Here is a 24,445-nt window from a genome sequence, read left to right on the forward strand (position 1 = left end):
CTGTGTTCTACCCGAGGACTGCTGGTAACAGCTGGTTGCATTGTCTCAGCTGTAATCAGCACAGAACAAAAAGAATTTATTCAGCGAACAGTCTTCTGAATAAATTCAGCTCTCGGCTCACACGCTACTAATTGGTACTATTAGACATTAGTACCAATTAGTAGATTATGCAAAATGATTGCTCAAAAGCCATATTTTGAGTGGTCATCTTTGTGTCTAATTGCACCTTAATCCTGTCATGTGTGATATGTATCTTGAGCTGTGTATCTAATCCTATCATGTGTGATACTGTCTCAGAGAACCACACAGCACTACATTCCGCTATAGTCCTACAACCCTCGGTATAAGTAGATGGGACAGTCCTATGGGGCCAGGACTCCTGTGATTCATTCCTCTGTCACTTATCTCAGTCTCCATGGACAATGAACCTGATTTACAATTCAGTGAAGTGTTCGCTATTCGGCTCCCGGGGACAGCTGTCCGGCCATTGTGAGGACATGACTCCCATTACGATGCAAGATAATTCCACTTTATGTCTTAATAGCTACTTAAGAAATCAGGACCCCCCTTCCCTCACCCTGGAGCACCCCTCCCGAGGAATATGCCTGAACTGGGAGCACAACCAAAATGACAGGACATGAGTATAATCCTATCATCTCTGCTCTTATATCCCTCCCCTCCCCCACCGTCTGACTTTCATAATGGGAATATTTCCTGCTCCATACAATGGCCGCCTGTCTGTGATTTACCCCCAAACATTCACTATAGGAGAAAAGCTTTTTATCCTGCTATTAGAAGCCCTTGAACTGAGCAGAGAACCGCGGTGACTGCAGCGCAGAGACTGATGAGGAATCCTGGGAAATATCAGTAATAGATTCTAGCAGGGGCAGAAGGGGCAATTTTCCTAATGCCTCCACTATTTAGGGACTCTCATAAGAATGGCTGTGTAATGACATCTGGGCATATTTAACATATAATGTGGGCACTGCAATCTGCTCTTCTTTCTATGCAAGCACTCCAAGGTCCTGTTCCATGTAATTTGGCAATATTATATGGACTCTATAATAGCAATAGTATCCCACTTTTCATCCTGTGAAAAAATAGGAAGGTTCCCAACTCACGTTTGGGCCATTGGACCGCAGAGACAATAAGGGTCTGTCTTAAGGGCGGTCCAGACGGGGCAGACCCTCTGCACAGAAATTCCACTGCATTTACAGTAGCAGCAAAGTGGATGAGATTTTGAAAGTCTCGTCCACAAGCTGCAGAAATAATCCGCACAAAATCCAATTCAATTCCACAGCATGGTAATTTTATTGCTATTTTCGCTGCGCCATCACGCAAGTTTGAGAAACTCAGCAGGAAGATAGGTCCTGCCCTATCTTTCTTGCACACAGTATAAACGGGTGAGAATACCACTAATGAAAACAGAAACATTGAAATTAATAGTTTTGTCCCATTATGCGGCCGTGATTATCATGGCTGCATAATGGGACTAAATCACACCCATCTGAAGAAGCCCTAAGTCCCCAACAGTCATCTCAGCGATTACCACTTACTGAGTGAGATCTCTTCTGGCTGCCAACCTCCATTCACATTAAACAGGCAGGGGTTCACAGATGGGCGATTGCCTGTTTACACGGGCCAATCTTCGTTTAATTTTTATGTCTGCCTAAACTGAACAATGAACTATAAGGCCGGCTGCACACGGACGGGTCAGATTCTGCATGCGGGATCCCGCAGCGCAGGGGCGTAACTATAGGGGATGCAGGGGATGCGGTTGCACCCGGGCCCAGGAGCCTTAGGGGGCCCATAAGGCCTCTCTTCTCCATATAGGGAGCCCAGTACTATGAATAAAGCATTATAGTTGGGGGCCCTGTTACAGGTTTTGCATTGGGGCCCAGAAGCTTCAAGTTATGTCTCTGTGGAGCATGGTTTAGGTATGGGTACGGGTACAGATACAGATAGAGGGGGGGCCCCAGCTCACATTTTGCATCAGGGCCCCCGAGCCTTTAGTTACGCCCCTGCCACAGTGGAATACACCCCTATGCCCGTCCGTTGACCCTTGCGTACCTGTCCGCAGTCTTTTAATCTGTACTGCGGATGTTTCCCGGACGGCGCACATGCGCAGTACAGATTATGCCGAGCTGTCGCTAGGCTATGACGTGGATCCTGCAAGCTTTCCGCAATGATGATTGACTTCAATGGAAGCTGTCCGTGCGGAATCCACACAGAATCGCAGCATGCGCTCTAATATTAAAAACGCAGCGCACAAAAATCGCAAAGCGCCAACTTGCGATGTGTTTTTAACATTAAATAGTCGCATTGACAATCGCGTTTAAAAACGTATCTCATATAACAAATAAATTCAGGAGCTTTTGTGTAACAAGAGAAGGAAGACGATTAACCAGAGCGGCAATAGAATAGGAGACACCAGATTCTGATGAGGGAGGGGGGCCCTTATACTCCCGGCTGGAGGGGGAGACACATGATGAATGACAGACAAACTGGTACAATATGCTTCCTGTCAATGTAAGGACCCGTCTGCGGGAGGAGGACTGTGAGCAGATGTTCGGGGAGGACCTTCTCCCTGTCCGGCTCATTCATGCCCATCATGTTCTCTATACTAGGGGATGGGGTGCAGCTGTAGGGGTAACTGCACTGCCCTGTATGTGAGCACAAGGGGGCAGCACTCTACTCCAATGCCACACAGACATTCAGTAGGAAATTGCTCAACTTGCAATTACTTAGTACAATGGCACTATTGGCATCATTCTCTTTAAGGGCGCCCACCCACTGGCGTTTGCGTTTCCCGCGATTTTTCCGCGCGTTTTTCGCGGCGTTTTCGCGGCTTTTCCGTTAATTTCCATTGACATTCATGGGTGCATTAGGAGAAAAATAAGGACACATATGCAACTGACAGTTCCTATGTTAAAAACGCAAACGCAACGCAAAAAAAACGCCAGTGGACAGGAACACATGTTATCTCTATGCCTGTGCAGGAAAAATGCAAAACGCAAAACGCAGGTAAAAAAACGCCAGTGGGTGGGCGCCCTAAGGGTGGCTTCTAGAGATGAGCGAACGTACTCAGTAAGGGCGATTTCGCAATCGAGCACCGCGATTTTCGAGTACTTCACTACTCGGGTGAAAAGTACTCAGGTGCGCCGGGGGGCGGGGAGAGGCATGGCGGCGTGGGGGGTAGCAGCGGGGAACAGGGGGGAGCCCTCTCTCTCTCCCTCTCCCCCCCACTCCCCGCTGCAACCCCCCGCGCCGCCACAGCGACCCCCGAATTTTTTTGCCCGAGTACGGAAGCACTCGAAAATCGCGGTATTTGGGCGAAAAAGGGGCGTGGCCGAGCACGTTCGCTCATCTCTAGTGGCTTCACGTCGGCATATGCGTTTTTGCACACATCATAGTGCAGTATGTTTGCGGAACAAACTAGGCTTTTTTTGCGCGCATATCGGTATATTTACTATACTTTTTGCACTCGCAGGGCATGTCTTTTTTTGCATACGGGATACAACCATGCCCCGATTTTAATGGCTATAATGAGTTCCAGATGTGTCCTTTCCATAAGGGATCCCACCACAGTGATATCACACAGGTAATAGAACCCTGCAGCAGCTGGAACTAGCTGACCCCACAGACCACCCATATGGACATCATGGAGGAGCAGTATATACATTTGCAGATATTCTCCTGATATAGACCTCACCAGAATAACCTCCAGAGTTCTCATGATTCTGATAATCTGTAATTCAGACCTGGGAGAAACAGACTATAGGATAGGCTAACACATTCTACTGCTAGCAGTTGGCAGCCATTTCAGACAAAGAGGAAACTGACTGTAGACCAGGTAAATTCAATCTCTCTGTTATCAGCCATTTCTGGTGCCTGATATTAGAGCTTGTCTTATAATCATTAAAAGATCTGCACTTCAGGATTTGTGGCCCTTTAATTCTGCTTTCTTCCCTCCCCGCGGTCCTGCATCTTCTTGTCCCTGTCACGTCTTTATTGACAAGGTCTGGGCGTACGTCCTGGAGCAGATGGTGACAATATAACCCTTGTCCTCCCCATGTTCCGTCTGATGTGGATGATGCAGCAGAATAAGGGATGAGCTGGTGGAGACCAGGCAGCGGATTGTGAGAGCAGTCATAGAAATGAATTATGGGGGGGAGGATTATAATCTCCGGATGTTATTGTGGTTAGAGAGATTATGATGCACTGCAACAACAACAACAACAACAACAACAACAGCACGTTTATAATAGTACCGAGGGAACACCGAGAATAACTGTACATCCAGTGTAAAGGACAGGAGAAGTCATACTGTGCAGTGTCGATATATCCAGAATAAGAGCAGATACTGAGAATTACACCCAGTGTACAGGATGGGAGAAGTGGTACTGTGCAGTGTCCATATATGAAGAATAAGAGCAGAAACTGAGAATAACGCCCTGTATACAGGGCAGGAGAAGTGGTACTGTGCAGTGTCCATACATACAGAATAAGAGCAGATACTGAGAATTACACTCAGCATACAGAGCAGGAGAAGTGGAACTGAGCTCTATCCATATATACAGGGTAAGAGCAGGTACTGAGAATTACACCCAGTATACAGGATGGAGAAGTGATACTGTGCAGTGTCCACATATATAGAATAAGAGCAGATACTGAGAATTACACCCAGTATACAGGATGGAGAAGTGATACTGTGCAGTGTCCATATATATATAATAAGAGCAGATACTGAGAATTACACCCAGTATGCAGAACAGAAGATTTGGTACTGTGCAATGTCCATTTATGCACAATAAGAGCAGATAGAGAATAACGCCCTGTATACAGGACAGGAGAAGTGATACTGTGCAGTGACCATATATAGAGAAAAAGAGCAGATACTGAGAATAACACCTTGTATATAGGACAGGAGAAGTGATACTGTGCAGTGTCCATATTTATGGAACAAGCACTGACAGAATTATATGTTACACTGGAGTAGCATCACCATTCTCCAGACATAACATATTACACAGTAGTGGCATCGCCATACTATGTATTGTGCCTAGGTTTATACATTGGTACGTAGTGCAAATATCATGTATTCTTGTCCTGACAAGTTGGCATCTACCCAGGACATTGTTATTAAGTGCAGGCCATTTCGCTGGGGTCACCTTACAGTGGATGATGCAGGATTAAGCTCTACGGTCACGACAGTCTGATTGTATTAAGGGATTGGGCACCTGACTTCACTGGCGGTGGCTGCTCTTACAGGGATGGGTGTGACTTAATGTGGACCTGTCTCCAGATGGAGCTCTGCGGACAGCAGACGGAGGCCGATCCTACACACTGAGGGGTAATTGGCCGCTTTTTGTGTCTGTGCTGTGGTGACAGATGGAGGCAGGATAATACTGCATGCCAATACATAGCCATTATCTAATAACTTCACGCCTGGCGCACTGATGGCCACTTAGCCCTTCCAATGGATAAAGTGCTACAAGCATAGGGTGTAACACAGTCTGATTTTTTGAACAAAAATTAATATAAGACACCGTCTTATTTTCGGGGGAAACACGGTATACTCACAGAACCCAACCTATACTGCACCTCAAGACCTGCACACTAACATAACTGCACCCAATTTATAGCCACAGGCAGCTCGGGATCTGTACCCAACAGTTGGTATACCCAACTCTTACCCTCAACTAGGAATATAGTTCTATGGGGTGTAGAAGTAGCCATTGCACCTGTTCCCTACTTCCTGAGTCATAAGACAATAGTATGATAAATGGCACATCTAGAGTGCCTATTTCCAGATTTTGCATTGGGCACAGGATCCTTTGCAGGGCCTACACAGTACCTCAAAGTCAAAAACTAGTTAGCGATAGAAGTGGTCACCATGAAGTCTGCCCCCTGCCACTGCCGTCAATGTAGTCTTATAGGGTCAAATTTCCTGTCAGACTCTTGTAAAAATAAATCTTGTTATTTGTATAGCACCAACTTATTCCGCAGCACTCTCAGGTAATTGATTTATTACCCCCACCAAGCTGGGTGCTCATTTTACCGACCTCGGAAGGATGGAAGCCTGAGTCAACCTTGAGCCGGCTACCTGAACCACGCGGGATTGAACCCGCAACCTTCAGGTCGTGGGTGAGAGCTTAGGACTGTATTCTGCTGCCTTAACCCTCTGCGTCTCACAAGTGTAATTGTGGATAATGGTGGTTGCAGTCCTGGTGGATCTGGCATGATGGGGTCATGTATATACATATGATTGTGCTCTGCTACAAGTTATGTAAAGATCTGTTCTTTCCACGTGCAATGTCTCCATGGTGATCACATCCAGTGTCACACATTTTTAGTCAAGCCATAGGTGCGAAGCATACAGTGTATATAAGCAGTATGTGCGTCTAAGGCCTCGTTCAGATGAGTGCTATTTTAGCGCAGTATAGGCACGTGAAAAGCTTGCGGCGATACTGCCCTAAAGATCACGTGAACGGGTGAATTCCAGCTATTTTAATTAGCCCGTTCACACGATCGGAGGTGCGAGTTTTCCAGCTCCCATAGAAGTCTATGGAAAGCACGCACCAAAGACAGGTCAGGTCCTATCTTTTCTCGCAGCACGGACCTCAGATGCGAGCTTAGCAGTCGCATGTTCTATCTTTGATTGGTGCCAGTATTTAGCACATCTAAAATTCCTTTATGCGCCTCGATCGTGCTAAAACAGCGCTCATGTGAACGAGGCGTAATACAGATACAGCAGTGACGAGTTATACAGGAGATTAGGTCCACATTATGTCTGGGAGATCTGTTCTGGGACTTTAACCCCTTCTTGCTATATGACGTACATTTACGTCCTGCAGCGTCGGGGTATTATGAAGAGAGACTGCGAGGCGACCTCTCTTCATACAGCCCGGGGCGTCAGCTGTTTATTACAGCTGACACCCACGGTCAATAGCTGCAATCGGCTGCGTCGCCGATCACGACTATTAACCCTTTGCAATCCAATTTTGGATTCAGGGTTTCCTAGGGAGCTTTCTCTTTCTGCCATTATACAATGGCGCCATCTGCTGGCTAGAGCCAGTACTGCAGTATGGGACATGGTGGAGAGGCCCCGACAACAGAGCGGCCAATAATATACATCAGACATCAGATCTGTACAGCCTTCAATCAGAATGTCTTTAGACGTCAGACAGTGGATTGGAAAGAGTTAAACCTTTAAATGCCCCAAACAATGTTGAATGACAGCTGAGAGTTGCTTCTGATTGGTCCCTGCGCTCAGCCAATCTGAGGCAGCACTCACCCATTCATGACACGGGGACATGGCAACAGCGGTCAGGCAAGTATTTTTTTTTCTTTTTACACTTAAATTCTTGTTTTTCAGGGAAGGACTTCTATGTAAAGCCCTTCCCTGAAAAACAATTCAGGGGTGCCAGCAGATCATTGGCTTCAATGAAGCTGCTGGCAGCAGCTGCGGCACCGTTGAAGGCAATGCACAGACCTTCATACACGCGTGTAGGTGCGTGTGAAGCCACCCTAATGAATGAGAATAGTGCACAGAGAAATGTCACAGTTCAGGGATAATGCTCCCAGTGATGTCACAATATTTGCATAATGCACACAGTGATGTCACAGTGTAAGTGTAATGGGTGAGATTTATAAAACTGTTTAAAAGAAAAACTGTCTTATATGCACCTAGTAACCGATACCGTACAGCTTTCAGTTTGTATCCTGCTCTGGTAAAATGAAAGCTGTGCTGGGATTGTTTGCTATGGACAACTAAGACAGTTTTTCTTTTAGACAGTTTCATAAAACTGCCCCATTATACTTACACTGTTGACATCACTGTGTGCATTATCCAAATATTGTGACATCACTGGGAGCACAATGATGTTAAGGAAAATACACACAGTGATGTCATAGTACGGGATAATAGACACAGTGATATCATAGAACAGGATAATAGACACAGTGATGTCATAATATGGGATAATAGACACAGTGATGTCATAGTACAGGATAATAGACACAGTGATGTCATAATATGGAATAGACACAGTGATGTCATAATATGGGATAATACGCACAGTGAAGTCACAGTACAGGGATAATGCATACAGTGAAGTCATGGTACGAGATAATAGACACAGTGATGTCATAGTACGGGATAATAGACACAGTGATGTCATAGTATGGGATAATGGGCACAGTGATGTCATAGTACGGGATAATAGACACAGTGATGTCATAGTACGGGATAATGGGCACAGTGATGTCTCAGTACAGGGATAATGCACATAGTGATGTCACCATACAGAAATAATGCACAATGCCAGAGTAGAAGTGGGCCTCCTTAGGGCTCATGGCCACGACCGTGTTTTCACCGTGTGACACGCAGTGAATAGAGTCAATGAAAGTCAAAGGATTTTTATTCATCCATGCACACATCGATATGTAAAACAAATATATAGCAGCATGCTCCATTTCTCTGTGTATGTATGCAGCGTGAGCCTTGTACACTTGTATGCCCTGCTTATACATTACGTATGGGCAGCGTTTTCATACGCATCCCCGCTCACGAACATACGCAGCCATACGCGGTCTCTGCCGGCACATATGGCTGCAAAATGTGTAAAATGCTGCGGGGAGCCCCTCAATGTCTTACGCATCCGGCTGTGGGCATGCGCCCGTACATGTTGGGCCCCATAGCAGCTCACATATAAAAATGATGATCATTGTCACCTGTTTGGTATAATTGCTACAGAATCCTTACTTTCTGCAAGTGTATCTAGAAGAATTCAGGCTTTTTCGAAGACAAGTAGCGGTCAGAGGAAATACTGAGTTAATTCAACTATTCACACTTTTATTTTAGAAGGCATTCTTACTATGCAGCATTTTTTGCACAGTACAGTATATCTGCGATACATGGCAGACGGAGCAATGTGTGATATTACTATGTACTGCAGGTGACATCTACTACATTATCTGTACTCAGAGCCATATCACTGTGTTATCCGTGGTGTTACATAGGACTGCAGGAAACATCTACTACATTATCTGTACTCACAGTTATCACTGTGTTATCTGTGGTATTACATAGGACTGCAGGTTACATCTAGAACATTAGCTGTACTCAGCCATATCACTGTGTTAACCGTGGTGTTAGGCCTCCTTCCCACGAGCGTGACGGGCTCCGCCGCGTAATATTACGCTGTGAAGCCCGTCACGGCGCCCCCCAGAGCCCCTATACTTACCTGCGGGAGATAGCGTGAAATCGCTTCCCCGCCCACCGCCGCCGCGTCACCGCCCGTCACCGCCCACCGCCGCCGCGTCACCGGCCGTGTCACGTGACGCGGCCGGCCGCGTCATATGGCGTCATATGACGCGCGGTGGTGGGCGGGGAAAGCGTTTTTTCACGCTATCTTCCGCTGGTCACAGCGGGAGATAGCGTGAACGGACGGCTTCCATTGACTGCAATGGAAGCCGTCAGTGCGTACAGCCCGTCCTCACCCGCAGCAAATAGAGCATGCTGCGGGTGAGGACGGGAGAAATCGCGGTGCGTAATTCCGCGGTGGAATTACGCATCGTGAGCATTGTGCTATTAGGTTCAATAGAACCTAATAGCTGCGGGCAACTCAGCGGATTTTCGCCGCGAATTACGCGGCGGAAATCCGTTCGTGGGAAGGAGGCCTAAGATAGGACTGCAGGAAACATCTACTACATTATCTGTACTCACAGTTATCACTGTGTTATCTGAGGTGTTACATAGGACTACAGGTAGCATCTACTACATTATCTGTACTCAGTGCCATATCATTGTGTTATCCATGGTGTTACATAGGACTGCAGGAAACATCTACTACATTATCTGTACTCACAGTTATCACTGTGTTATCTGTGGTATTACATAGGACTGCAGGCAGCATCTACTACATTATCTGTACTCGGAGCCACATCACTGTGTTATCCATGGTGTTACATAGGACTGCAGGTAGCATCTACTACATTATCTGTACTCAAAGTTATCACTGTGTTATCTGTGGTGTTACATAGGACTACAGGCAGCATCTACTACATTATCTGTGCAGAGTTATCTCTGTCTTATTTATGGTGTTACATAGGACTACAGGTAATATCTACTGCACTATCTGCACTCAGAGAGTTATTGTGGTGTTACACAGGACTGCTGTGTTGTTATAAGAATAATATAAGCAGGCTGAGTCAGCGGGGAGCACATAATACACAGGAGGCCCTCCATGTCACTCGTCCACACCAGATACAGGCCATGGTCTCCAGTTGCCATGGAAACAAGTATAAAATAAGCTGAGTCCTGTCACAAATTCATTAATTTCTCCAGCAATTAAGGTGCTTTTAGACGGAACAATATTATTCAAAAAAATCATTCAAATGAGTGAAAGTGAATGATTGTTCAGTCTAAGGCTTCTGTCACACGAGCGGCCGGCCGATATGAGCTGTGATCTCATGCATTGGATTCCAATGCATCAGATCACATGGGCGTTTCCTGAGACATAACAATACCCGCCCAAGCCAATATAGCGCCGGGCGTTTTTACGTCGGACCCAAAACATAGTTCTGGAACTATGTTTGGGCCGGAATACGTCGGCCACTGAATGGGCTCCTATGGGAAGCCATGGGCATATAAGCCATTTACTCTCCGGCTCAGTACTGTGGAGCAGTTCCAGCAACCTCATTGGTTCTGATTCACAATTTTAGCAACCTGATTGGCTGTTTGGGTTCGCTTATTCAACCTGATTGGTTGTTAGGGCCGAGGTAGGGAGTAAAAGGCTAATATGCAGCCCATGGCAGCGGCCGTAAGTGGGAGGGAGTTTAGCAGCATGGCTGCTAAACTCCCTCCCTCTGTTCCCCTCCCCCACCCATGCAGGCTCACTTCTCTTCCTCCCTGCTCGTTCAGTGCAATGGGAGGGGGCAGGGGCAGAGCCAGATGCTATGGATAAGGGTCTGGATGGGGGTGGAGCTAAGCACCCACCCTTTTCCCACCCCTTGTACATAGCCACCAATGGAGGGGGCGGGGCGGACTGGCGCTTAGCTCCGCCCCATCCTGCCCCCTCTCATTGCACAGAACGAGTGGGTAGGAAGAGAGGTGAGCCTGCGAGGGAGGGGAAATGGGCAATGGCCTGGTGAGCTTGGCGCATTTGCTTGGACTCACGAGACCATCTAAGCAGGCACACAAACGCTTGATTTGTGCGCCCGTTCACCAAATTTTTCTCTTCTGATGTAGCGTATATCGGCCGGCTGATATCCGTTCCTGTGAAAGAAGCCTAAACTCGTGCCAATGACTGAAGAGCGAATGAGAATGGCTTACTTTTCGTTTGTTGTTCATTTTATGCAGTCATGAAAACCATTGTTGGCTCGTTTGCTTATTGTTCTGCTGAAGCAGCGCTCATTCAGTCCCTCTCATTCACTTAGGCCTCATTCACGCAAGGGAACTTGCGCAGCTAAGAAGCACTGTGTCCCTGTGGGGATGGGGGGAAGCTCCACGTTGGGGGACTTCCTTCCTTCCGGTGGCGGGGTTTCCCTTCATCTCCCCAGGGGTTTCATTCATTCTCAAGATTTCATCTCCCCGGGGGTTCCCTTTATCCCTGAGATGAAAGAAAAGCCCCGGGACTTCCCTTTCATTGCGGGGATGAAGGGATGCTCTAGGGCTTCCCTTCATCTCCCCGGGGTTCCCTTAATTGCAGGGATGAAGGGATCCCCCAGGGAGATGAAAAGAAGCCCTGGGGAGATGAAGGGAAGCCCCGGGGAATCCCATCATCCATGTGATGACGGGAACCCTTGAGAGAGAGATGAAGGTGGTGGAGTTTTAGGTTCAAATCTGACGAAGGGCAACATCTGCATGGAGTTTTTCCAAGTCCATGCAGATGTTGTCCTTGCTGATGTTTAAACCTAGGACCTCAGCACTCATTGAATTAATTGGAATCAGGACTGGGTCGACCCGATGCCTGATTATTTTTGGAAAATCAATGCCACACTCCCCACCCAATTTTTCCAATAATTCTTCATCACTACAAAAGACCATAATATTTTTAATATCACATTACTGTACGATGCCTGTGGTAAACACTACACCGCCCAAAATGCAATGCAGCAAGGTGCGTACTTCTGCAGCCTGAAAGCAAATAGCTGTTCAGTCCAAAGAGCTGAGGAAGAAGAGGGAAAGCTGCGGATATTCTCAGTCCCATTTCACGCTCCTGGTTCAGGAATATTTAGGACAATGATGCATTTTTGTGTTTTATTCCCTTGTTTCTCTAGGGAAGAGGAGAAGGCTCCGAGTGATAAATAATGAGAGTTGCAGTCTCCGCGCTCAGCCACCGGGTGCAGGGGCCTCATATTATACGGCTTCTGGGAACTGAGGTTTCTAATTTAATTAAATGGCTGTTTTACTGTACGACATAAACACTGGAGGACGAGCGGCTAATACCAATGCAAAGTATGAAAACGTACCGGAGGAAGACGGGAAACTATGACATAGGAGCAAGGTCAAATAGTGGTGAACACCATTACTTCTCTTTCACTGCTGATCTACTGTATCTAAGCTTATCATAGGTGATACTATCTGCTGAGCCGCTGTATCTAAGTCTATCCTACATGATACTGTCTGCTGACAGTCTATCATACCCTATTATGTGTGATACTACTAGCTGTATCTAAGCCTATGATGTGTAATACTGTCTACCAAGCCATTGTATCTGATCCTATCATTTGTGATACTGTTTGCTAAGCTGCTGTATCTAAGCTGTCATGCACTTTCTGTGGGTGGGTGCAGTTCAGCTTGTGTGCAGGTGATTGCAGCTCCAAGCCTCCCTTACCTCCAGGGCCTGGGATTAAGCTTTTTGTTCCTCAGGGGCTGGGGGTCTTGGGCTATAGTTAGTGGGAGGCCCCCCTAACCATAGCCAGTGGAGGGTGACGATGTATTGCAACTGGCTACCCAGGAGGGATTGAGGAGATTAAGCTGGAGGTGCAGTGATGACTCTCCTGCATCCCTCCTGGAGGTCACCCAAGGTGGCCATCAGGCTAGCCAGGGTAAAGGACAACGGCCCTCCGGGACTTTAGCTCCAAGGAGTTGCAGCAAAGGACCTCCAGGAGCCAGGACAGGCACTCCTGGAGGAGACACTGGTCCAGGATATTTGGGGACACTGCACCCTTGGAGGATATACACAGCTTTGCTTCCAGAATAGCTGCAAGAACCCAGAAGTATCATGAGGCCAGTAATACCATCCGAAGGCTCCAGGAGGAGTTGCAGGCAGCCAGGTCTCTGGCCAACAACTCATGTGGGGCCAAGAGGGCCAAACACAACCAGGCCATCCAGGCCCCCGTGATAATGTGGGTTCAGTGTACAGGAAGGCGGAGAGTGCTAGGCATCCCACTTCAGACACTCGCTTGGTACATAATAACAGTAGGGGTGATGGGCAGAAACTGGTGGTGTCTGTTGGCGAGGTCTTTATGTGTGGTGGTCATCCAAAGTCAGGTGACCCAAAGATATCTAAAAGGGCCGCAGGAAAAGTTGGGGGTCACCCGGTGTTAGGGCGCCTCAAGAGGGGTTCTGCAGTGGGGCCATAGAGGGGAAGGGAGGTTGCTCAGTGGCAGGTTCCGCAAAGAAGAAGGCAGATAAGACGGGGGTAGGGGGTTACTCAGCATTGCGTGGTCCCCAGAAGGGCACTACAGTAAACTTAGGGAACTTGGATTGCCTGGCATTGGGTGATTCCTGCGGTGAACGAAAAGAAAGGGGGTTGTCCGGCTTCCGAGTGGCCCTACTACAAAGGTGGCGGATGTGGTTTGGCACTGAAGGGCCCCTAAAATCACCAGTGGTGGTTAGTGGTGAGGGGGACTGCCCAGCATCGGGGCACTCATGACGAACTGTGAATATGGGATGGGGGTGGGGGGGCTGAAGGCTGTTCTGTGGGTGTGGCTGGAGGTTCCGTTTCCCATGAAAGATTTTGTGAAGTGATGTGATTTTCTTTATTTCTGTAAATATATATATTGTATTTGATATAAACTATTTGGTATAAAGCGGCCACATATGAATGGTTAGGGGCTAGTTTTGTTTTTTGTCTTGGTTATTCTATATATAATATTTTGTAGATATTCTCTTTTTTTGCTTTTGACTATTGTATTTTGATCATTTGACTTGGTATATTATGTTCTTTGCAATTTTGGCAATTTTCCAGTTATTTTAATACTATCCTTTGTTGACTTTTATAATTTAAAAAATCTGCTGTATCTAATCCTATCATGTGTGATACTGTCTGCTGAGCTGCTGTATCTAATCCTATCATGTGTGATACTGTCTGCTGAGCTGCTGTATCTAATCCTATCATGTGTGATACTGTCTGCTGAGCCGCTGTATCTAATCCTCTCATGTGTGATAGTGTCAGCTGAGCTGCTGTATCTAATCCTATCATGTGTGATACTGTCTGTTTAGCTACTGTATCTAATCCTATCATGTGTGATACTGTCTGCTGAGCTACTGTATCTAATCCTATCATGTGTGATACTGTCTGCTGAGCTGCTGTATCTAATCCTATCATGTGTGATACTGTCTGTTTAGCTACTGTATCTAATCCTATCCTGTGTGATACTGTCTGCTGAGCCGCTGTATCTAATCCTATCATGTGTGATACTGTCTGCTGAGCTGCTGTATCTAATCCTATCATGTGTGATACTATCTGCTGAGCTGCTGTATCTAATCCTATCATGTGTGATACTATCTGCTGAGCTGCTGTATCTAATCCTATCATGTGTGATACTGTCTGCTGAGCCGCTGTATCTAATCCCATCATGTGTGATACTGTCTGCTGAGCCGCTGTATCTAATCCTATCATGTGTGATACTGTCTGCTGAGCCGCTGTATCTAATCCTATCATGTGTGATACTGTCTGCGGAGCCGCTGTATCTAATCCCATCATGTGTGATACTGTCTGCTGAGCCGCTGTATCTAATCCTATCATGTGTGATACTGTCTGCTGAGCCGCTGTATCTAATCCTCTCATGTGTGATACTGTCTGCTGAGCTGCTGTATCTAATCCTATCATGTGTGATACTGTCTACTGAGCGACTGTATCTAATCCCATCATGTGTGATACTGTCTGTTGAGCTGATCTGCATGCTGAGTGTACTCTCCATTCTGGTCGGTGACATAATATGACAATGGCGGTCCTGGTGGGCACAGTAGCATGATGTCTGGCTGCAGGCGGCTGAGCATTTGGACCTGTGCCATCTCATAGCCACTTTCACACTTCTGCCCTCGCTGTATGAATACTGGATTTTAGGAATGAGCCTGCAGCGGAGCTGACAACACATTACGAGACTAGGAATCAGATGTGACCGTCAGGATATGGAGGAATTAAAGGGTCAGGACAAGTGACCATCTCCTGTCCATGATATATGGATCTGCTGCTGTCCACAGACACTGATCATCATATACAACCCTGGCATGCATAATGCAGCACACATGGCACGGCTGCAGTGCCAGCATTGTATGATGTGCGCTCGCTATATACACAGACCTCAGCATCCGCTCCTGTATTCTCCAGCCGAGAGTTAACTCTGTTGCTGGGCAGATTTCCTGCAGATCTGTAACCTCCAGCTCCTTATACCAGGGTTTATATATGTATAGGTGGCAGCGCAGCGCACAGCCTCTGCCCCCGCCATGGCCAAGAGGAGGAGGAACAACAGGAGAAAAAATACATGAGCCGTCACATATAAATAGAGGGGTGATGGAGCCAGGAGAGGGGCTGGCAGACCCCACTGCAGATGAGCTCCAGGGTGCACTGCGAGCCGGACAGGGGCGATACCCAATGCAGCAAGTCACCGGGTGCATCAAGGCTGAGGGCAGAGGGGCACAGTCTGGGACCCCAAGAGAGCTTGGAGTAAAAAAAAAGCCCATGTTATATCCACAAAAATTTTTCCCATGGTGTGCAGCTCCGTGTGGCCTCCGTATTTAGTCATTGTGTCCGTTTTTTACTCTGTATGCCATTCCGTCATATCGCCATGTAAAGCAGCAAAATTATACTGCGCATAACTGCGTATCTCGCACACGCTATCATGCGTAGTCTTATTGGGGTTTTTTGTTTAAATTTCCCGCTCTGTTGGTTGCAATGGCGCATATATGCCCCACCCATGTGCAATATAATTGCGTATGGCTGGCATTGATTATGTGCCCATAGACAACAATGGGCTCTCTTGCGGGTAATACGCAGCAAAAAAGAAGATGCTGCGTTTTTTCGGCGCTCACATACTACGCAATTCGTAAAACGCAAATGAGAGTGAAACTACGTAAGGCAATGTATTTGATCGTCTGTGAATTACCATGAATTGCACACATCATACGCAGTAATTTTTACGCTCGTGTGAGCCCGGCCTAAGGATGCCAGGACACGAATGGGTTGGATTCCGCGCGCAGGAGCCCGCATCGGAAACCAGACCCTGTGCCCGGCCGACATCCGCTCATACCTGTATTTTTTTGTATGCGGATGGTCCGGACAGCTTGCCGTTAGACATGCGTAGTATAGATTTTTTTTTAATCCCTGCTTTACCTGCACCGTCGCTGGGCAATGACGTGGAATCTGCAACCTTTTCGCAATGTCAATTGCGGAAGGGCTGCGGGTCGTATGCTTCCACTGACTTAATGGAAGCCATCCGCGCAAAAATAGAACATGGTGCAATTTTTTTTCCATGAGCAGAAATCGTGCGAGCGGACATGCGAATGTTCTATTGTTGCTAATGGATGCGGAACGCCGTGGATCGTCTGCGTGGGTGATGATCGTGGATTTCGCAATCCAAATCCGGCTGTGTTTACACGCGCGAGTTTCATGCAGGAGTGAAAATCACACTGAAGTTACCCATGCAAAAAAAATTGCGGATAACTGTGCGCAAAATAGCATGAATGGGCGATTTCCCGTAATCAAGCCATGAGCTTAATTAGCAGTGAAACTGCCCAGTCACACTATTGGGAGCTGCGTGTGTGGTGCTTTAAAAAACCACTGCTGCTCCGGGAGGAGAGAGGTGAAGGAAAGCCCTGGGGGAACCCCGGAACTCCCTTCTCTGCGGGGCTTCCCTTCATTTTGGGGGTGCTGGAGGGATATCTCCAGCAGTGGCAAGAGCAGAGTTCACCTGCAGGGGAGAAGAAGGAAATCCCCAGTAGCGTGAGGCTGGAGTTCGCCTGCAGGGGAGAATAAGGGATTCCTCCACTGCCGGGGTTATCTCTCCAGCCCTGCTGAGATGAAGGGAAGACCCATAGAAAAGGGGGTTCCCTTGGGGCTTTTCTTCATCCCCCCCCCCTATCGGGGAATTCCCCTGAAGTAGGTGATGTTCACAACTCACCTCCTCCAGCTCCCTGCATAGCATGCTCACTACACTCTCTCAGTGGGTCCTTTGTGTGTATGGCCCGTACGACTACTGTGAAGCTTATGACTAAATGCTGTGCGGGGTGGAGGGCATAGATACATTTCATATAAAGACCGCCACATTGAATTCTGCCTAGGGCTCCATTTTCTCTTGAAGTGGTTGTAGAATAATAATATTTATATTGCAGATTTCACCCGTGAGATCAGAAATTACATTTTCTTCATACCAAACCAATCAATCCAGCAATCAGAGTGACTACCTGCTCCTCCTTCCCCGCCCGTTCTAATTAAAATGAGAGCCACCATTTAAAAAAGCGTTAATTAATCTAAGCTAACATCATTCAGGGTGTAATAACAAGCAGAGGGGCTGGTTTTTTTTTAAATTTGCAACCCAGACACACTTTTATTTTAACCATTTCATTGCCAGGCCCTCCTCAAACTGCCACCCAGTTTGTTATCCAACTTTCCTAAAGCCATACCCCTCGACCACATTGTACTGCATAACTAGGCTGTTCAGGAATATGGGAAAGCTAGGTTACAACCAAGATGGCTGTCTTCACAGCTTCCACATGGTATACCACCCAGCTTTCCCAGATTAGCATATTACAAATCTGCCTAACAATGCTATGAGACAATTTCTTCTTCCTGATCTGGAAAAGTTAAAGGGGTATACCAGAGGCTTAGAATTTCTTCACAACAGCTCTATCCTTCCTAGTTGCTGCTGACCAGTATATGTGACTACTGCAGCCAATCACTGGCCACCACAGTGACCTTCTATAGATGGCTGCTGCAGCAATATATATTGGTCAGCAGCGACCAGGAAGGAGAGAGTGGTTGTGAAGCAACTTAAAATCTCCGGAGTATCCCTTTAATTTATAACCAATAGCGTTATAACTCCGCAAGATACATCACCCAGCCTTCGCAGACTACATCAATATAAAACCCCATTTACATGGGACGACTGTTGGCAAGCGATCCCCAACACTCGTCCCCGCATGTATTCGCTCCTGTGCTGCTGCACAAGAGTGAGTATTGTTTGCTCACAGCAGGATGGCTGGAGGAGATTTCACTCCCCCGTTCCTCTCCATTGACTTAACATAGCGGCCGTTCAGTACTGAACGGCTGCTATTTACACTGAACGATCAGCGATCGGCTCATCTTTCATCGTTTAGGCTGCATAAAATCCTGAACGATGATCGTTTAGTGTAAACAGCAGCCGTTCAGTATTGAACGGCCGCTATGTTAATGAATGGAGAGGGCTGGGAGAGAGCAAGGAGTGAAATCTCCTCCAGCAGCCCCACTGTAAGCCAATGATACTCACTCCTATTCAGCAGCACGGGAGCGAGTACATTGCGGGGACGAGTGTAGGGCGTTGTCTGCCCAACATTCGTCCCGTGTAAATGGGGCTTAAGAAATGGATATATGTGAGATTTGGGGATCAGGAGTCTGGAAAAGTTGGGTGACAACCACAATGGGGGCTGTAATGGGAAGCAATATTCCTTGTCACCCAGTTTTCCCAGACACAACATAATTAACAGACATTGGAGTAGAACTTTTAACATCATGATGGCGGAGGGCGACTCAAGGGCTTCACTTATCTACCAAGGTTTTTTTTTATAGAGCTCTTTAAGTCCAGACTCGTGCCAAGATGAGGCCGGAGGCAAAATATCAACAGGATCTAATTTTACGGCACTTCGAGTGACTTGTTGTGACCCCTTTTAGTGAAATCAATAAAAATGTTCTGTTCATGGGAAGACATTCAGGGATACACAATGGCGTCCTCACCGCCACAACTCAACTGTGTGCAAAAGCAGGTTTACAGTTTGTCGCTGAGAGAGACAAGAGAATGGCGGGGGGCACTCACGATTTGAAGTAATTCATTAGCGCTCCCACAAGTTCACCCACGCGGCTCTCATTGACCAGTTCCGTGTGGTGCAGACAGAAGGCCATGTCGTTGTTCTTCTGGAGGTGGAGGACCACCAGCTGGTCTGGACCTCTTGTGACGCTCAATCCTGTGACCTGGAAAAGGAACCGAAACTGCATATTAGATCCGAGCTTATTAAGCATCTTCAAACCTCCTCCCCGGCAAGGTATCAGCTATGGTTCCATTTAGACGTTGTATGTGGACACCATATGGTACTATTATTACAAGACTATATAACTATGGCTCTTGTAAGTGGATACTGCATGGTAATACTATGTAAGCACTGCATAGCAGTATCATGTGGACATTGTATAACTACATTTTGTGTGCACAGTATGACAGTGTTATGTAAGCATCGTACACTACATAACATTATGTGGTCACAATATAGCAGTTTTATTTGGGCAACATGTATTATGGGAGCACAGTATGGCAGTATTATATGAGCACTGATTAGCAGTAACATGTGGAAACTGTGGAATAGTATTATGTGGGCACAGTATCGCAATATTATGTAAGTACTGTACAGCAATATAGTGTCGGCACTGTATAACATTACGCGGGCACTAACAGCATTATGTGGACACAGTATGGCAGGATTATATAAGCACTGCTTAGCAGTTTTTTTTAGGGGCACTCTATAACAGCATTGTGTGAGCACATTATGGCAGTATTATGTCAGCACTATGCAGTGATATAGTATGGGCACTTTATAACATTATGTGGGCACTGTATGGCGGCATTGTGTAAGCACTGCATTGCAGTGTTGTATGCAAAGTGAATAACAGCATTATGTGGGCAAAGTATGGAAGGATTATGTTAGCAATGTATAGCATGAAGATGTGGAAACTGTATAATAGCATTAGGTGGGCATCATAAGCGTGTACTACTGTATATTGGTATTGTATGGCAGTATTATCAGGGTAGTTATTGTGTGAGTGGTGTATTGAAGTATTATGTGAGCACTGAATGTAAGTACCTCTGCATTTTAATAGGGAAGGTCTGGCAAGAAACTGAAAGTCACTATTAGGGCTTATTCTGACGTGCGTATATCGGCCTGGTTTTTACGCCCGGCTGATATACGCTATCCCTCTCTGCCGGGGGAGAAGGTGGGCCGGGAGCAGTGCACTGAGCTCTCGCCCCCTCTCCGCCACTCACCACTGTTTGCAATGGGAGGGTTGGGACGGGGGGGGGGGGGGGGGGGGGGGACACAAAGTTCCACCTAGTCACCCCCTCCCTTTGCAAATAGTGGCGAGGGGCAAAGATAGGGGGCGGGGGCTTAGGGCACTGTTCCCAGCCTGTCCCACTTCCTCCCCCTGCAGAGAGAGACAGCGAATATCAGCCGGGCATGAAAACCGGGCCGATATACGCATGTCAGAATAAGCCCTTAGGGCTCCTTCACACGAGTGTATGCGTTTTTACAGTCACCTGCACACGCTGTAAAATCGTGTGAATGAAGAAAAGATGCAATCAAGTCCCGAGCATAATTAGCGTTTTCTTGTCCATTCATACGACCGGGTGGGACGTATTAGCAAAAAAATATGCCGCAGTCCCAGGAATCCCTCGCTCGGCATAAATCCTCGGAATGACTTCAAATGCCTAAATAGAGGCAGCTGTAAGCTTTTCCCTGCGTTGGACACTGCTAAACTCCCTCCCCCTCCCTTTTTTCCAGCTTCCATAAGAGTCTATGGGAGCCGGCATCGTATAACAGTCAAAATATAGAGCCAGACCTATCTTTTCCGGCAGCGTATAATTTCGCTTGCCGATTCCCGTCGCGTATGTGCTATTTTTTCCGGCACAACTTTTTTACGCACTGCAAAATCGCCCATGTCAACGACTGCAATGGAATCCAACGCCTCAGATGGTCACGATTTTCGGCCAGCGTAAAAACGTGACTAAATAGCTGCGTAAAAACGCTTGTGTGAATAAAGCCTTGGGCCGCTTTCACACGGGCTACAAAATTGTGTGATGCGACAGCGCTACAAAACGAATATATGTGAAGCCCCTGGTTTCCGATGGGTTCCTTCAGGCTACAGAACATCTCTCATGTGAAAGAACCCATTAGAAACCGTGAGCTTCACATACATGCCATTTGTAGCAATGTTGCATCGCTACAAAATTGTGCAATTTTGTAGCCCATGTGAAACAGGCCTAAGATATAAATGTGCAGCAGAAGGGTGTAAATAGCCTTTAAATAGTAAAAGGTTGGTATCTGCATCGGGGAAAACCGGCTGCCTACAAAAATGTATATGGATCCAATTGACTTCAAAGGGGGCTGGAAATCTGCATGTAGTGAGCTCCCCCTAATGGCTGTTTCAGGCGGCCAGAACTTTATCCTGTATCTCTATGGCTTTGGGAAGACTGGAGCTTGTATCCGAAATATAAAAAAAAACTAAGTTTCGACCTCTCAGCTGTTTTGGCCCAGTACTTTGCAAGTAGTATGGTTTATCAGGAGGTACATTGTTTATAGGGGGTCCGCTGGCAATGAAGTTACTACATGTGAGTGAGGTTCTACAAGACCCCAATCACATAGTGTGTTGATTTGATGGCATGACACTGGTGAAAGTGATGACAATCTGAGGGTGTATTTACACAGGTGGTTTTCACATACCATATCTGACCGATTGCGATATGGTCCAATATCACATGTGAAAGGAACACATAAATTTAAAGGGGTTGTACCAGAATAACAAGTTATCCCCTATGAACTGCTGAGACCCCCACTGATCTGTTGAACGGGATTCCCATGTTCTGCTCTCCTATCACTGTGGGGTCACTTTTCCCCCCGCAGTGACATCACTCTGAATGGACGGCTGGCTGAGCATACACGGTCAGCGATCCATTCATTTCAATGGGACTGATGAAAATACACAAGCAGGTGCCGCTAGGGTGTTCGTCAGTCCCTTTGAAAGTGAATGGAGCACTCCATTCAGTCTCCTCCTCACTGCTCGGGGTGCAGTAACCCCACTGTGAGGAGGACAGGGGAAACGGGACCCCATTTTTTGAGATTGGCAAAGGTCTCAGCGGTGAGAATCAGCAAGTCATCCTCTATCCACAATTTGCATTTCTGGTACAACTCCTTTAAATCTGTTTATTCACAGGAGTGATTTTTCCCTCGGACCAATGGCCCAAGATTGAAATATCGCAGCATGTCCCATTTTTGGGCGATTCTTGTTAAATAATTGCCCATTGTTTCTTATGGGAGCCTGCACAAAAATTGCACCACACTCGCATTGCAATTGCTGTAAAAAAAAAAAATCGCAGGTGTAAGAGTGTGACATTAGTCCGAGTTTCTCAGACCAATAAGGAAGATGGAATAATACCTCCACAGTGCCACCTACTGGAAGGCAGCATTACTTCAAGCCAGAGTTAGACTCTTTATACAAGCCTTGTAACAATGACTGAGAATTAAAAGCAAAGCCAGACTCCATGTACAGACAGATGTTTCAGGGTATTTGCCCTTCATCAGTTCATCAGGCAGCATTTCTTCCTGTTACAAGACTTGTGTCAAAAACACCTCGCATCCATGGGAAATCGCACGTTCCCTAGCGCAATATCGGACTGAGTTTCACAGCCCGATATCGAGCTCAACTGTGTGAAATTAGCCTAAAGATAATGCTTCCACCTATACTACCTCATTGTTTTTTTTTTACCTTCCTCTAGATCAACATGGGGGGGGGGGTAATAGGCAAGGTCCTATTGAAAACAATGGACAGGGCATTCAGAGGGAGAAGCCAAATATAGAATATACTGCTCATGTGAATGCGTCCGTTCAAGTGAATGCATTTCATATTTGGGTCAGTCTTCTGTGAATCGTACAAAACGTGCGCAAGAATATCGTTCATGTGAATGTGCCCTTAAACATCAGGCCCATGTGTGTACCAACCTCTATGAGCTGAAAAGTGTCACTATAGGCTCCCCCTGGTGGACAGAATAATGATTACTTGTCATTTTCGTTTTGAATAGTGTCCAACATCATTTTCCTGCCCCCCAAGTGTCGTCGTCCTGTTAAAAAATGTCAGTGTGTCATTGTCCTATACCCCAAGTGTTACTGCACTGTTCCCCAAATGTGAGTGTGTCATTTTTCTGTATCGTAAGTGTAAATCTGTCTGTTCTGTACCCCAAGTTTCAGTGTCATTGCCCTGGATGACAAGTGTCACCTGAGTGTCAATGCGCCAAGGTTCAGCTATTGGGTTAAAGGAAGTTGCTATTCTTTTCAAAACAAACCTGTTTAAAACTTTCTAATATTCTTTGTAATTTGTGTTTTGATTCCGAACCATTCCAAGATCTCTGCTTGCTGTCAATGAATAAAAATCAAAGGCTCAAACATGCTTAGACCTAATGCTTCTCACAGCTGATGCTTTGTTACAATGTACACAGCCCATGATGCAGTCTAGTGTGTTACAATGTATCAGTGCAACTAAAATGTATCAGCCTGGAGTCTGATGACATCTGTATAATAAAGCGCATATCAGTTATTGCAGTTGGAAATCTTTCAGGAAATCTGAGTGCTTTCATGAACTGCTGAATCCTGCCCCAAATATTTCAGCAACGTGATGCAGATGATTGCACCCTCCAGGCACAGCGCAGGGATTACAGGTGACATTTACAGTAAAGTCTCCTTCCTTCTCAGAGTTGTTTTTCTGCACTTCTTACAGGGACGTGAATGGCCGGTGTCTGGAGAGATTAGACTCAGTGCTGCCTCAGGTCATAGGAATTATAGCACAATATAAACTATGGACGAGCGCCAGGAATCGCCGTGATGCACGTGTTCCCCTACTACATGGCGCTCCCTGCTGAGATCTCCGGAACTCGACTCGGATCTTATGGAACATGTGATCAGCAGTGAGTAGTCATGAGCATCCCGCTCAGCCATTGCCCATTCATCTATTATTTAAAGTGAGAGCCCAACTTTTATATCATGGGAGGCAATTTTATGCTAAAAAATAAAACATTCTGCAGGTGTTGTCCACACTGGCAATTAAAAACTTAGAGGTATTAAAACCCCGAGGAGGGGAATATTGAGCAGTACAACACACCCCAGGCAGGTATCTATGGCCTTGAAAATGCTGGAGGGTTCAAAGAAAGGTGGAGGCTAGGGATGAGCGAGTATACTCCCTAAGGCACCTTACTCGAGCGAGTA

General features: G+C 46.6%; 1 protein-coding gene across 1 annotated transcript in view; it reads right to left on the reverse strand.

Moving 5' to 3' along the window:
• Positions 1 to 24,445, reverse strand: part of LOC136586513 (unconventional myosin-Ig-like) — a 174,755-nt gene that overhangs the window by 25,806 nt on the left and 124,504 nt on the right. Inside the window, exon 21 of the mRNA XM_066584633.1 lies at positions 19,243 to 19,397. Within this exon, the coding sequence (XP_066440730.1) occupies positions 19,243 to 19,397 (155 nt within the window). The remainder of the gene's footprint in view (positions 1 to 19,242; positions 19,398 to 24,445) is intronic.

This window comes from Eleutherodactylus coqui, chromosome 12 (genome assembly GCF_035609145.1).
Source record: "Eleutherodactylus coqui strain aEleCoq1 chromosome 12, aEleCoq1.hap1, whole genome shotgun sequence".
Taxonomy (NCBI): Eukaryota; Metazoa; Chordata; class Amphibia; order Anura; family Eleutherodactylidae; genus Eleutherodactylus; species Eleutherodactylus coqui.